The sequence below is a fragment of the Vombatus ursinus genome, unplaced genomic scaffold, assembly GCF_900497805.2.
Source record: "Vombatus ursinus unplaced genomic scaffold, bare-nosed wombat genome assembly UNPS02006779.1, whole genome shotgun sequence".
Taxonomy (NCBI): Eukaryota; Metazoa; Chordata; class Mammalia; order Diprotodontia; family Vombatidae; genus Vombatus; species Vombatus ursinus.
In genome coordinates, this window is record NW_020946557.1 from 192,427 (window position 1) to 206,668 (window position 14,242).

The 14,242-nt window shown below is 36.0% G+C and overlaps 1 protein-coding gene across 3 annotated transcripts in view; it reads right to left on the reverse strand.

Moving 5' to 3' along the window:
* REV3L (REV3 like, DNA directed polymerase zeta catalytic subunit) overlaps nt 1–14,242 on the reverse strand; it is a 250,866-nt gene that overhangs the window by 42,713 nt on the left and 193,911 nt on the right. For all 3 annotated transcript variants that reach the window (XM_027848601.1, XM_027848602.1, XM_027848603.1), the window contains exon 21: nt 7,139–7,257. In XM_027848601.1, the coding sequence (XP_027704402.1) occupies nt 7,139–7,257 (119 nt within the window). The remainder of the gene's footprint in view (nt 1–7,138; nt 7,258–14,242) is intronic.

Sequence of the window (14,242 nt, forward strand, 5' to 3'; positions counted from 1 at the left end):
CTCAGAATGTCTGACTTTGACCAGATGAAACCAGAATAAAATGACTTTTGGTTATATGTCACCTCAGCATGAGACTTCATGCCATTCAAATGTATTTCACTGCTCTCTGTTGTGCTTTTAATTCTATCATTTTTAAGAATAGCAATTACTCCATATCAACTTGTAAAAGTTTTAAAAAAATTTTTAAAGAACACATTTCAATGTGTTAACAATACTACAGAGGTTGCTGGTCTGGGAAGGACAAGTGTTTCCAGGATTATTGAAGTCCACAATGAAATGAGATCAGTCAAGCTAAAGTGCAAAGGAAATGCAGTTGAAACAAATCAAAAAAATGTCAAGAACTGAGGAACTGTTGCTGTAAAACAGCCTAATCTCCATAGATCTGGAATCCCTAGAAAAGCAAAGACTTTTAAATGGAACTGGCCTCTGAAGGGGTTGTTACTGAACCCTCTACATCAGTGGTATAAATAGAAACTCAATCAGAAATGTTCATTATGAGCCACATATCAAGTTAGAAAATCACAAATTAACATTATCAATGTTGGACTGTATTTTTATTAATTTTGTTAAACCTCTCGCAATTACATTTTAATCTGCTTGAAACACTTGGGACTTTTCTGGCCCAGAGTTTAACACCTCTGCTGTACAATATGGTAGAGGTTTCCTGAAGTTGGAAGAACACTAAGAATACCATTTAAAAAATGTTTCTAATTTTTGTTATGGAGAAAACAAAAATTCACAAAACTCTTGTTATGCATGGCAAGATAATAAAAAGACAGGAGGACTCGTTTTAGGAAAAGGCAATTTTTAATATCAAATAGTAACATTAAAACTGTTGTCAGAAGAAGTCCAAGTGAGCCAATAAGACAGAGGCACTGCCATTAAGCAGTAAAAAATCCACTCAAAAAAAAAATTAGGGGTAGGTAGATTTTTTTCTTAGAGTGAACTTGGAATTCTTATCCCTCTGAGGGAGTGAACTCCAATAAATACACTGAAATACAAATTTCCAAATAGGGACATAATACTACAACATGACCATGACCTTTCACCATGCATGTCATCAAAGGTTAAGAAATTTATCCAAGAGATGGAGATAAATAGATTGAAATGTCCTAGGAATTCATCTGATTTAAACCCCATTGGAAACCTTTCAATCAAGGCTAGACTTGGAAATCAACCATATGTCAAAGGTATGGTAAATGTCCACTGTGATAAAGATGTGGCTGCACTTCTATGTGAGTTCTATGAAAGGAAAAAAAAAATGCAAACCCTGAAAAAGAACATTAATTATAGGCTGTGCTTAAAGTTTTATTTAAGTCAGATTTGGGGGAAAAAAGTGTCACTGAAGTTCATGCTACTAAGTACTGTATGAGGTATAAAATATTCCTGTATCATTGCTATTTGATTATATTAATTCAGCTGCAGCCTTGGTTAGTTTCATTGCATTGAGAATATCTTTTTCTAAATAGACTCAACCTGAGTAAATCAGAAGATGTTTGGTTTTAGACTTACAGACAACTAGAACTACATATCTTACTTAAAAAAAAGTAATATGGGAAAACTTGAAAATTTCAGGGTGGTTACTATTCTTTTATACATCTCAACCTTTAAGAATGAACAGGAAGATTTTCAGAGATAGCAACATGCCAAGGGAAAGACAAAAATTCAACCACCAAATTTAACTACTGTGTTAGGTGCAAGGCCCTGGTTTGTCAAGTAGCCCTTGTTTTATGTTGTATCTGGGGAGACAATGTGTGTGTGTGTGTGTGTGTGTGTGTGTGAGTGTGTGTGTGTTTATGTACCAAATCTGCATATACAAGAGAATTTCAAGTTGAGGGAAGCACTAGAAGATAAGGCGAGCAGGAAAGACCTTATGTAGGAGGGCATGTAAGCAGAACTCTGAAGGAAATGACGGGTTCTAAGAGGGAGGAAAGAATGTATCCAGACTGGGGGAACAGCTGGTACAAAGGCATGGTGATGGGAACTAGAATAGTGCTGTGAGGAACATTTAAGAGGCCAGTTTACAGTTGATTGTAGAGTGGGCATGAAGGGGACTAATGTGTAATATATCTGGGAAGGTAGGTTGATGAACCAGGTTTTGTAGGGTTTTTAATACCCCAAAGAGGAGGTTTTATCCTAGAAGTAACTGGGAGCCACAGATCATTTTTGAGCAGGAGAAATGACATGACCAGATCTGTGCCTAAAGACTATAGGTTTTTGGTAGCTGTGTAGGATAGCCTATAGAGGTGAGAGATGAGGAAGTAAGACCAATTAGGAGCTACTGCTATGGTCCAGGTAAGTAGCAACGAGGGTCTGAACCACAGTGCTGGCTATTTGAATAGAGAGAGAAAGGAGAGATGCAAGGTAGAATACAACTGCCCAGTCTGGCCTCAAAATAACCCTATCACTGGAATCTATAGTCTTAGAATTTTAAAATTGTAATAGATATTAGAAATCATCTGGTACAATTGACTCATTTTACCAATGAACAAAATAAGACCTTGAGAACTGAAATGATCTGATAAAAAATAAAAAGTGATGGAACCTAGACTGGAATCTGTACACTAAAGTTATTTAAATCTGTAATTTAAAAAATGTTATTGGTCTATTGTGTTCTTTTACATAACCAACATTTCTTCTAGTGTCCCTTTCCTCCCACCCCCTCCCCTAAGAACTTTCCCATATAACAAGTATTTTTCTTTCTTTAAAAAAATTGGAGGCGCAGCTAGGTGGCATAGTGGATAGAGCATCGGCCTTGGAGTCAAGAGGACCTGAGTTCAAATCCAGCCTCAGACACATAATACTTCCTAGCTGTGTGACTCTGGGCAAGTCACTTAACCCCAACTGCCTCACTAAAAAAAAAAAAAAAAAAAATTGGAAAGAAATCAGTAAAACCCATGGTTACTTCAAAAGAAACCTGAACATACATATAATGTTTGAATATTTAAATTGCATGAATTTAAAAAAACCTCATATCCCTGATAAAAAGGTAAAGGACATGAGATTATGGATCAAACGTTATGAGAAACAGACATAGGAATTAATAATCCATACTCTTTTTAAAAGAAATTTATTCAATATGTTTTCTTAGGTAAGTGACTTATTTAAAAGAGTCAATGAACATAGATGTTTAAAAAAAAAAAGGTTAGCTTACTATGTACTAATATATGCCAGTTGAGTAAATGCTCCTTGAGGACAGGGAATCTTTGTTGTTATTGTCATAGTATAAAATACAAAATCCTCTGGTATTTAAAGCCCAACACAATTTGGCTCCAACACATCTTTCTAGGCAAATTTCATATTACTTCCTCTAATGAACGCTGTGTTTCAGTCAAACTGGTCTCTTCCTACTACTGACTGCTTCATTTTTAGGCAAAAAGAAAAGAAAAAAAGCCAACATTTATAGTTTCCTGTATATGATATTCATTCTCCTGCTCTTCTGCACAAGGGTTCTTGTTGACCATACTTAGAATGTGCTCCCTCTTAGTCTTTGTTTCTAGAAGTTCCTAGCTTCCCCATTCTCAGTCTAAGTACCATTTCCTGTACCTTTCCTGATTTGCTGAGTTGTTGGATTTTCCCACCTCTTCACTCGAAATTATGTTGTATTTATTTTAAAATATTTTAAATTTATTTACTTCATTATATATTGCTCCCCCCAAAAATGTAAATTCTGTGCTGGGCACATAGCTTGACGGATTGAATTAAAACACCAGATTGGCTACAGTGTGAAATTTATCATCATACAATTTTTTTTTTGGCCATGGCAACTGTTGATGACCATCAAGCATTTACTTAGTGATGGATGAATGAATGGATGGATGGATGGATGGATGGATGGAGTACCCAAACTGATGAAAATTAAGGATCCATAAAGTATATATGTTACTTAAGCTCATTATAAAATCTCCTTGCTCAGAGGAACTGGTACATTTTACTTGAAGACAACCCAATAAAGACCATCCTTGAACTTACAAATGACCCATATGCTACAAATGACTGTTACAGCCCTTGCCAGTCTTCCTCCATTTCCTCTCTTTGGTAACACCTTCAGGCAACTTGCTACCATAAAAATGAGAGCTTTTGTAAAATTTTACACGTTTTGGAGAACCTTTCAGTTCAGAAATGGAGAAAGAGCAGAAATCAAGGAAAAAATAACTTAGGGACAGTCTGCCTATGAAGTTGCCATGCAATCTAAAAAAGTTTTTGCTCCCATGGCCTACAACTCAGGCCAGTTGCACTAACTCTACAAATTCAGCCAGATTACAAGTTTTGTTAGCTTTTGTGGGCTAGTCAAGGAACATTTGTAACAATAGTTCTATATAAAAATCATCCTGAATTTCAAACAATTTGACTTGTTAAAAAATTTTAGAATACAAACCCATTTAGAAGTTGAGGACCACCTCGATGTATGGTCACAAAAAAATACTGGAAAAAACTCAGTAAAACCCATGGATACTTCAAAAAAAAAACCACCAAAAACATGAATATATATATAATGTTTAAATATTTAAATTACACAAATTTTAAAAACCTCATATCCCTGATAAAAAGGTAAGGGACATGAGATTAAGGATCAAACATGAGAAAAAGAACTAGGAAGTCACAATCCATACTGTTTGTTTTTTTTTATTTACTCAATGTGTTTTTTGGGTGACTTATTTAAAAGAGTCAATGAACATATGTGCTAAAAAAAAAAAAAGGTTAGCTTATTATATACCAACATATTCCAGTTCAGTAAATGCTCCTTGAAGACAGGGAAACTTTGCTGTCGGATAAAATACAAAATCCTCTGGTATTATGGCAGCTAGGTGGCGCAGTGGATACAGCTCCGGCCTTGAAGTCAGGAGGACCTGAGCTCAAATCCGGTCTCAAACACACAACACACGACACGTACTAGCTGTGTGACTCTGGGCAAGTCACTTAACCTCAACTGCCTAGCAAAAATTAAAAAAAAAATCCTCTGGTATTTAAAGCCCAACACAATTTGGCTCCAACACATCTTTCTAGGCAAATTTCATACTACTTTCTCTAATGAACTCTGGATTTCAGCCAAACTGGTTCATTCCCACTATTGACTGCTTCATTTTTAGGCAAAAAGAAAAGAAAAAAAAGCCAACATTTGTAATTTCTTGTACATGGTATTCAATCTCCTGCCCTTTGGCATAAGGGGTCTTGTTGCCCATGTTTAGAATGCGCTCCCTCCTAGTCTTTGTTTGTTGAAGTTCCTAGCCTCCCCCTTCAAGTCTCAGTCCAAGTACCACTTCCTATAACAGCCCTTTCCTGATTTGCTTGGTTGTTGGATTTTTCCACCTCTTCACTCAAAATGATGTTTTACTTATTTTAAAATATTTAAAATTTACCTATTTGATTATATATTGCTCCCCTCAAAGAATCCAAATTCTGTGCTAGACACATAGCTTGATGGATTGAATTAAAACACCAGACTGGCTGAAGTGTGAATTTTTTCATCGTACAATTTTTTTTTTTTTTGGCCATAGCAACTCTTGATGACCATCTAGCATTTATTAGATGGATGAATGGAGTACCCAAACTGACAAAAATTAAGGATCCATAAAGTACATACGTTACCCAAGCTCACTGCAAAATCTCCTTGCTCAGAGGAACAGTTATACTTTACTTAAAGAAAACCCAATAAAGACCATCCTTGAACTTATAAGTGACTGTTATAGCCCTTGCCAGTCCCCCTCCATTTCTTCTCTTTGGTGATACCTTCAGGCAACTTACTACTATAAAAATGGGAGCTTTTGTAAAAAACTTCCACGTTTTAGAGAACCTTTGGGTTCAGAAATGGAGAAAGAGCAGAAATCAAGGAAAAATAACTTAGGGACAGTCTACCTATGAGTTGCCATGCAATCTAAAAAAGTCTTTGCTCCCATGGCCTAGAACTCAGGCCAGTTGCAATAATTCTACAAATTCAGCCAGATTACAAGTTTTGTTAGCTTCTGTGGGCCAGTGAAGGAATATCTGTCACAATAGTTATATGTAAAAATCATCCTGGAAAAAAAAATAATCCTGGGTATTCTAGCAAGATGGCGAAGTAAAAGCAGTGACTTGCTTGAGCTCTCCCCCAAACCCTTCCAAATACCTGTAAAAAAAAAAAGGCTCCGAACAAATTCTAAAGCAATAATCATCCTGAATTTTAAACAATTTGACTTATTGAAAAAACTTAGAACATAGACATTTAGAAGTTGAGTACTGCCTGTATACAGATTCACAAAAAGACAACCAGGGTGATTATCTGCTTTACAAAAGATACAATTCCTTTGACTAGCAAGTTCCTTTGGTACAGTTCAAATGACATAATTTACAGAACACATTTTTCTACCAAACTTATCAGGTTCATAACTCTTGTACAAAGCAAAGAGCTTTTGTATTCTAGGAAAACACAAAGGAAGGAAGAACATGGAAGGGTCACAACTAGTCACTATACTTTCAGTGTCCTAAAAGAAGTATGTAAGTATGTATGATCTTCCCATGCAATGTATTCCAGTGTCATACAATCCTTACTGTCAAAATAGTTGTCCACTTCCCTGCTCAATTTTAATTTAAGGCCATTTTTCCTGATGTTACCATTTGTATAAATGGAGAAGATATGCATCATCACTTTCTGTTCAAAAAGACACTGAGAACTGACATAAAATTCTGGATCATATTAGTCATAATAACTCTGTCAATCATAATTTTTATATTAATAAGCTTCAGACTGAACTTGTTTTTATTTATTATTGTCATTTAGGTATCCCCTTCTCTCATATTTCAATAATGATTTTAGGAAAGACTTAAAGTATTTTCTGATAATTTTACCTTACTTATGGATGGTGCCTCTGAGATGTAAGCATCAAAGAAAGCAGATGTCGAATAAGTAGCTTTCTGAGCATCTCCAAGTCTTATTAAAGGGTCTTGCATCTCCCCACCCTGAAGTCTCTTGAAATTTAATGAACGTATTTCATTCACCTCAAAATTCACCCCATAATCTTATCAACTTTTTCTCTGCAGCTAACAAAATATAGCAAATATTTCCTTAAAAAATTTAATACAAATGATGTTTGACATGATAACATTTTTTGTTTGACATGTTTGTTATGGTAACATCCCCCTCAAACAAATGAAACATTACCTGTATAGATCTGTCTTGTTATCAAACCAATCAGACAATACCCGAAATGTGAAGAGAGGAAAACGTTGGTGAAGAACATGAAAACTCACATTTTCAAAGGTATAGTTGGTTAGAGCCACCTGGAAAAATTTAAGTAATTATTATAATGTTTCTTTATTTAAATGTCATATTCATCTGGAAGGTTTCAGATACTGCTTAAAACCTTTAGTGATAGATTTAAAAACCACTTTTAATAGTAACTTTGCATATCACTGAAATGAATTAAAATAAAATTCAAATCATATTCAAATTAAAATAATACTCAATTTAGAAAAAAAGTGTTTCACTCACAAATGCCATTAATTAAGTTAATTTTGTATCATTTCCAGGGTTGTTTTCTGATGGCAAGCTGTCTAATGGAATTACATTAACTTTTGAGATGTGCCAAATTAAAAAGATTTTGCCTCAAGGAGTTGCTTTAGTAACTACACCTCTCATTTTATGGTTGATTTTGTGCTGCCTTGTTTCTTAAGAGAAGAATGGATGAAAGCTTCATCGGCATTTACCCATTTGTAAAATATCCAGATGAAAGTTGGATTGATGTGAAATTATTTGTTAACCTACTCTTGAGTAGAACATTGGGAATGCGGTTGTGAAGAAGGCAGCTTACTAGAATTGTGGCAAAGAGGGCAATGATCATCCTCAAAGGAGGGTGAAGCAGAAGTGGTATTTGGGAGTACACTACAAAAGATGACTCAGTCAGATGGAGCAATATGATGGTGAGTTCCTGAGGCAGAAATAGCATGAAGGCAGGAGACAGCTGGGAGGGGAGACTAAATCTAGACATTTGCTGGAAGTCTCTTTTTGCTCAAACCAGATTACTCAATAAATTCTTGACTTGCCTTTTTGATAATTTCATCTTTCAGAAAGTAAAGGAAACAAGGAAAAGAATTACTAATCTGAATTTCAGTGTGACCCACAAGGAGAAATGGTTTGGCAAAGTGAAAATGATGAAAGTTTCCTTTGTGTTCAAGACAGACAGATTAGGAGAGGCTTATTAGACTTCTGAAGAGCAGATCTTAGAAGGTTCAGAGAAAAGATGGAGACGAGGCCTTGGAACAGATTCTGAAAAAAAAAAGTTTGGCTCAAGGAGAAAAAGAGACTCTTGACAATGTAATTCTAAAAAAAAAAATTAAAATGATCTTAATGAGGAAAAAAAAGGGGGGAGGTATTTAAAGAGACTAATGGGGTATATGGGGAACTCAGATTTTAAAAGGACAAAAAATGTGAGTGTGGGCACAAAACACTGGCATATCCTTAAAAGACTGATGGGAAGACTAAGTCTCAGAATAAGCCAGTACTTTGAATACTACTATCAACAATATTCTTTATATTCTTTAAGAAAGGGGGAAAGAGAAGGGGAAAGGACTGACATTTATAAAAATATTTTGTAGCAGCTCTTATGGTGGTGGCAAAAAATCGGCAAATGGGGAATGGCTGAACAAGTTGTGGTATGTGAATGTAATGGAATATTGTTCCATAAGAAATGTTGAGCAGGCAGACTTCAGAAAAACCTGGAAAAACTTCCATGAAATGATGCTGAAGGAAATGAGCAGAACCAGGAGAACACTGTACATAGTAACAGCAATTTTGTGAGATGACCGACTTTGTTATACTTAGCTCTTCTGAGCAATGCAATAATCTAAGACAATTCCAAAAGACTCATGATGGAAAATGTTATCCATATCTAGAGAAAGAACTGTGGAGTCTAAATGCTGATTGAAGCACACAATTTTCTCTCTTTTTCTTTTTTTTGTTTTTTTCTTTCTCATGGTTTTTCCCTTTTGTTCTGATTCTTCTTTCACAACATGACTAATGGGGAAATATGTTTAATATGATTATACATGTATAGCCTATATCAGATTGCATGCCATTTTGGGGAGGAGATAGTGGAGGCAAATTTAGAACTCAAAATCTTATAAAAGTGAATGTTGAAAACTAAAAATAAATAAATTTTTAAAAAAAAGGGGGAAAGAACAGCAAAGAAAGATTTGCCCTGATGCCTGGGAAAGTAACAGGTGAGAAGAAAGAACTTTTCAACTTCAGTAATTTCTGTTTTTGTTTTTTTTAATTAAAGAGAATTATCTTTATACTGAAAAGGCTAGGACAATGGTTAGGAAGGAACCAAAACCCAGGATAAGTGAGCAGATAAAAGAGAAGGACTATACCACTCTAAATACGTTCAAGATCCCTGACCTGAACAAATTGTATCCAAAGATTTTGAAAGAATTTGTAGGTATGATTATGGAAGTTGATTATCTTTGAGGCATTCTGGCAAATGGGAAATGTGCTACAGGACTAGAGATGGGCAAATGCCCTAATTTTCAGAAAGAACGAGAAAATTCTTTGAACTATAAGCTGATGAGCTTGAATTTTTTGTGTAAAAATTCCAAAACAGATTATTGAAGAAATGTTTTGTGAGCCAAATAGGGGAGTAGTGATCGCTAAGAGCCAAACTCTATGGGTTGATTGCTTTAGATCCAGAAAGGACCTAGGTAGGGAGCCTTTTTCCAACTCAATGTTTTCTCTAGGCTTAGAAAGCTCTGGCTCCAGGTCATTCCTGTGATGAGATATATTAAAAATCAATATCCCACTAATATTCAGAATGCCTAAACTGGCCTTCTCTCTGTTCCTCACATGGGACAGACATCACATCTTTCATCTTTGTGACTTTAGTGACACAGTTCTCTCCATGCCTGGAATGTACTATCACCTTACCACTGCCTCATGGAATCTTTCTTAAATCTTTTTTTTTAAAATCTTTAAAACTGTCATTTTTATTATATAGGCCTTACCCATGAACAATTAATATTCCTCCGATCTTTAAGACGCAGCTCAGGTACCACCCTTTTTGTATAGTTTTTTCTGACCCCTTCACCTGCTAGTGAGGGAATCCCTCTCAAGATACCTTGTATTTACTTATTTTGTATTTAGCTTTTATATATACATATACATCCTTCTTGTCTGCCTCATTAGAACTTAAGTATCTTGCAAACAGAGTTTCTTCATTTGCTGTATCTGTAGCTCGAGCACGTTGCACTGGGCCTGATGCAGTGGGTGAACAGTAAATACTTGCTGGCTGACTGACTGACTCACTGACATGAGGTCAACTAGCTGTCCTGAAGGGGAGCTGCCAAGTGGTTTGAAGTATCTTCTGCTACTGTGAAAACTGTCAGTTTATTTCAGTGATCTCTGAAGAGTGACGAACTATTAATCCCCAACATCCACACATTTCTGATGCTCTGATGTGGATGAAGACAGAGGAGATGATTTACAGTAACAACAGTCTAAAAAGTTCAGGAATATTTGTGCTCTCAGAAATTCCTCTGGGAAGTCCCAAGTTTTTAAAGATCTTCACTCAATGATTTAATAACTTGGGGTGACATGTGACACACATGATCTAGCTAGCTGCACTTTGGCTCTAAGCAGGCCAAGAGTCCTTTGATAATCTGGCTCAATTCTGTTGTCACATGTAATGCACGTGCTCATTCCAAGGAATCTTTTAAAGTTATCATAGCTTGTTATGTACAGTGGACACTGTGAATAAAACGTAACATTTAATTCTGCTACACTATCCCCAAATTCTATTTATAGAAAGATCTTCTTTTAAGTTATTGGGTGCACTTCTGTTTTGAAATCTACGAAAACATCACACTGAGCCAGAATAAAGTTACCTACTCCTTTGCGTGCTCTTTCTTCTATTAGTAAGGAAAATATGTGCTGAATGCACATCGAAAAAGGAGATGCTTCTAAGGTGTATATTTGGAAAAGGCCAAACAAATTTAATGCACACTATAGAAAATATGAGAAAAAAGGGAAGAGAGGATACAGAAGCCAAGTAGGAGAGAGAAAGAATCTTAAAAGATTTTTAATAAGAACAGTACTTTCTATACTGACACATATAAGCTAGGTAGTCTCACCCAAATGATGGCACAAGACATCTTTGGAATGCCAACTATTCAGTATGTCTCAGGATGGCCAGCAAAGTCAGTGAGTATATTTATTTAGAAAATAGAGGCAGCTAGGTGGCACAGTGGATAGAGGACTGGCCCTGGAGTCAGGAGGACCTGAGTTCGAATTCAACTTCAGACACATAACATTTTATAGCTGTGTGACTCTGGGCAAGTCACTTAATCCCAACTGCCTCACCAAAAAAACAAAAAAAAAGTAGTTTTGGGGTGATTGTGTACGGGTTGAAGGGAAGGAAAATAGAAGGTAATCCAAGAATACTAGAAAAAAAAAGACACTCTACTAAAAATGTGTGCTTCTCCACATGAATGTTTTCCATTGATATCAACGACATATAGGGGACATTCAGGTCAGGAACTTCACCATTCTGAACGGTGAGAATTTTTATCAAAGTTATTTGCTGTTTCATGTGTATAACTAACGTAACTTAAGACCTAATCATTCGAAATTTGGGGGTAGAATATTCCTTATTTTCCCAAAGTGACTGGCTAACAAATCTACGACAACAAGGGGACTTAAAACATAGCTTTCGGATTCATGCTAAGTACCCTTAATTTCTATATATGACAAAGGCATCATCAATGAAAAAAATGCCATTCTTAAAAATTTCCAGGAGCAGAGGTGCTGTAATTTGTTTTAACAGAATGTTCTAGTGCTTAAACACTTTCACTGTTAAGTAGTTCTTGCTGAAATCTAGCTTATAATATTCAAAATGAATTTGTCTAAGACACTGTATTTAGAGCACAGTTTTATATTAAGGAAAAAAGTAACATGATGAAAGTATAAAATATTTCTTATATAATAAAGCACACAAATTCTACAGACATTTATAAGTATTCCTAAGATACTTCAGAAACAAATAAAAATGGGAAGTCAGTAAGAAAATGGAAGTCAGTTTGCCAATTCACAAGCATCCCTGCAATTTCCAGTTCTTAGCCCCCACAACCCCCACAAAGAGAGCTTGCTATAAATATTTTAGAATATATGAGTTCTTTTCCTTTTTCTATAATCATCTTTGGAAACAGACCCAGTAGTGGTATTGCTGGGTCAAAGGGAATATAATAACTCTCTGGGCATAATTCCAGATTTCTCTCCAAAATGGTTGGATCAGTTCACAATTCTACCAACAATGAATTAGTGTCCCAATTATTCTACATCCCCTCCAACATTTGTTGCTTTCCCCTTCAAGCAGTTTAGCCTGATAGGTGTAAAATGATATCAAGGTTGTTTTAATTTGCATTTCTCTAATCAATAATGATTTAGAACATTTTTTTTATATGACTATAAACTGTTTCAATTTCTTCATCAGAAAACTGCTTGTTTATATCCTTTGACCATTTATCAATTGGGGAATAATTTGTATTCTTACAGATTTGACAAAGTTCTCTATATATTTGAGATATAAGACTTTTATCTGAGAAACGTGTCTACAGAATTTTTTTCCCTCAATTTTCTCCTTTCCTTCTGACCTTGGCTACACTTGTTTTATTTGTACAAAACCTTTTAGATTTAATGTAATTGAAATTGTCCATTTTATACCTCATACTGCTCTCTATATCCTGTTTATTTATAAATTGCTCACCTACTCATAAGTCTGACAGATAATATATTCCATGTTCTGCAAATTTTCTGGTAATATCTCTTTTTATATCAAGGTCATATATCCATTTTGGTATACTGGTGTATATTGGGACACCAGTACCAATATACTTGGTATATTAGTAACTAGTGTAAGATAATTGTCTGTGCCTAATTTCTGCCAGATTGCTTTCTAGCTTTCCTAATAATTTTTACCAAATAATAAATTCTTATCTAAAAACTTAAATCTTTACATTTTTCAAACACAAGATTCCAATAGTCACTTGCTGCTGTAAACTGTATGCCTACTATGTTCCACTGATCTACTTTTCTGTTTCTTAGTACCAGAGAGTTTTGATAATTATTGCCTTACATTATTGTTTGAGATCTGGTACTGCTAAACCTCCTTCCTTGACATTTTAAAAAATTAGTTCCTTTGACATTCTTGAACTTCTGTTTTTCCAAATGAATTCTGTTATTACTTTTTCTAACTCAGTAAAATAATTTTTTGGCAATTTAGTTGGGATGGCATTGGATATATAAATTAGTTTATGTAAAATTGTCATTTTTATTATATTAGCCTTGCCTTCCCATGAACAATTAATATTCCTCCAATTATTTAAATCTAATTTTATTTGCATAAAAAGTTTTTTTAGATTTCCGCTTCCGGGAGCCAAGATGGCAGAGTAAGACGTGAATTGCTCTTACCCTCCCTTATTAACCCCTGAAAGCCCAGAAAATATCATCCCAGGAAAAACCCTGGAACAGCTGAACCAGAAGAAAGATGGAGTGCAGCAGTCTAGTAGCCCAGGTAGCTTGAGGGGTTAACCAGAAAGGCTCTTCTTACCCTGGGGGAAGGGGAGCAGTATAGAACGGGAGGTGTCCTAGCAAACTAGTGCAAAGTCCCACCTTAGCATACCAGGAGGAGATCCTGAAGCCCAGGTGGTGGAGCAGGCAAACACCAACACCTGGACCCCCAAGTGCCTCACTGAGGAAACCAGCTTGGAAAACCACCATGTGCCTGGGCATTCTACAGTAACCAGCTCTCCCACTGCCTCAGCAAAACTGAGGGAAGCAGTGCTCCAAGGGGCCCCAGGAGGATAAACACCCTACAACATCTATCTGAAAAGAGCTGAAGAAAGCGAAAGGAAGGAAAGGTCTGAGTGAGCAGGAAATCTCCAGGTGCTACACTACCCAATCCTACCCCTAGAGTTCCAGTGTTGCAGATTCCAGCCCAACACCAGGTAAGCTGCCAGAACCCTACAGCCTCCAACTGCCAACACTGGAGGCCCCAGCACACAAAGCCAGTGACTAGGATCTAGGCTTTCAACACAAGAAGCTTGGGTCACTGCTCTCTGTTCCCCAGCAGGGGAGCTCAATCTCTTTAAAGGCCAGGAAATAAGCAAACACCATGAGCAAAAAGAAACGTACTATAGATTCTTATTATGCGAAGAGTGAAGATCAAGGCAGAAATTCTGAAGAGGACAACACTGTCAACAAACCCACAGCTGGAACCTC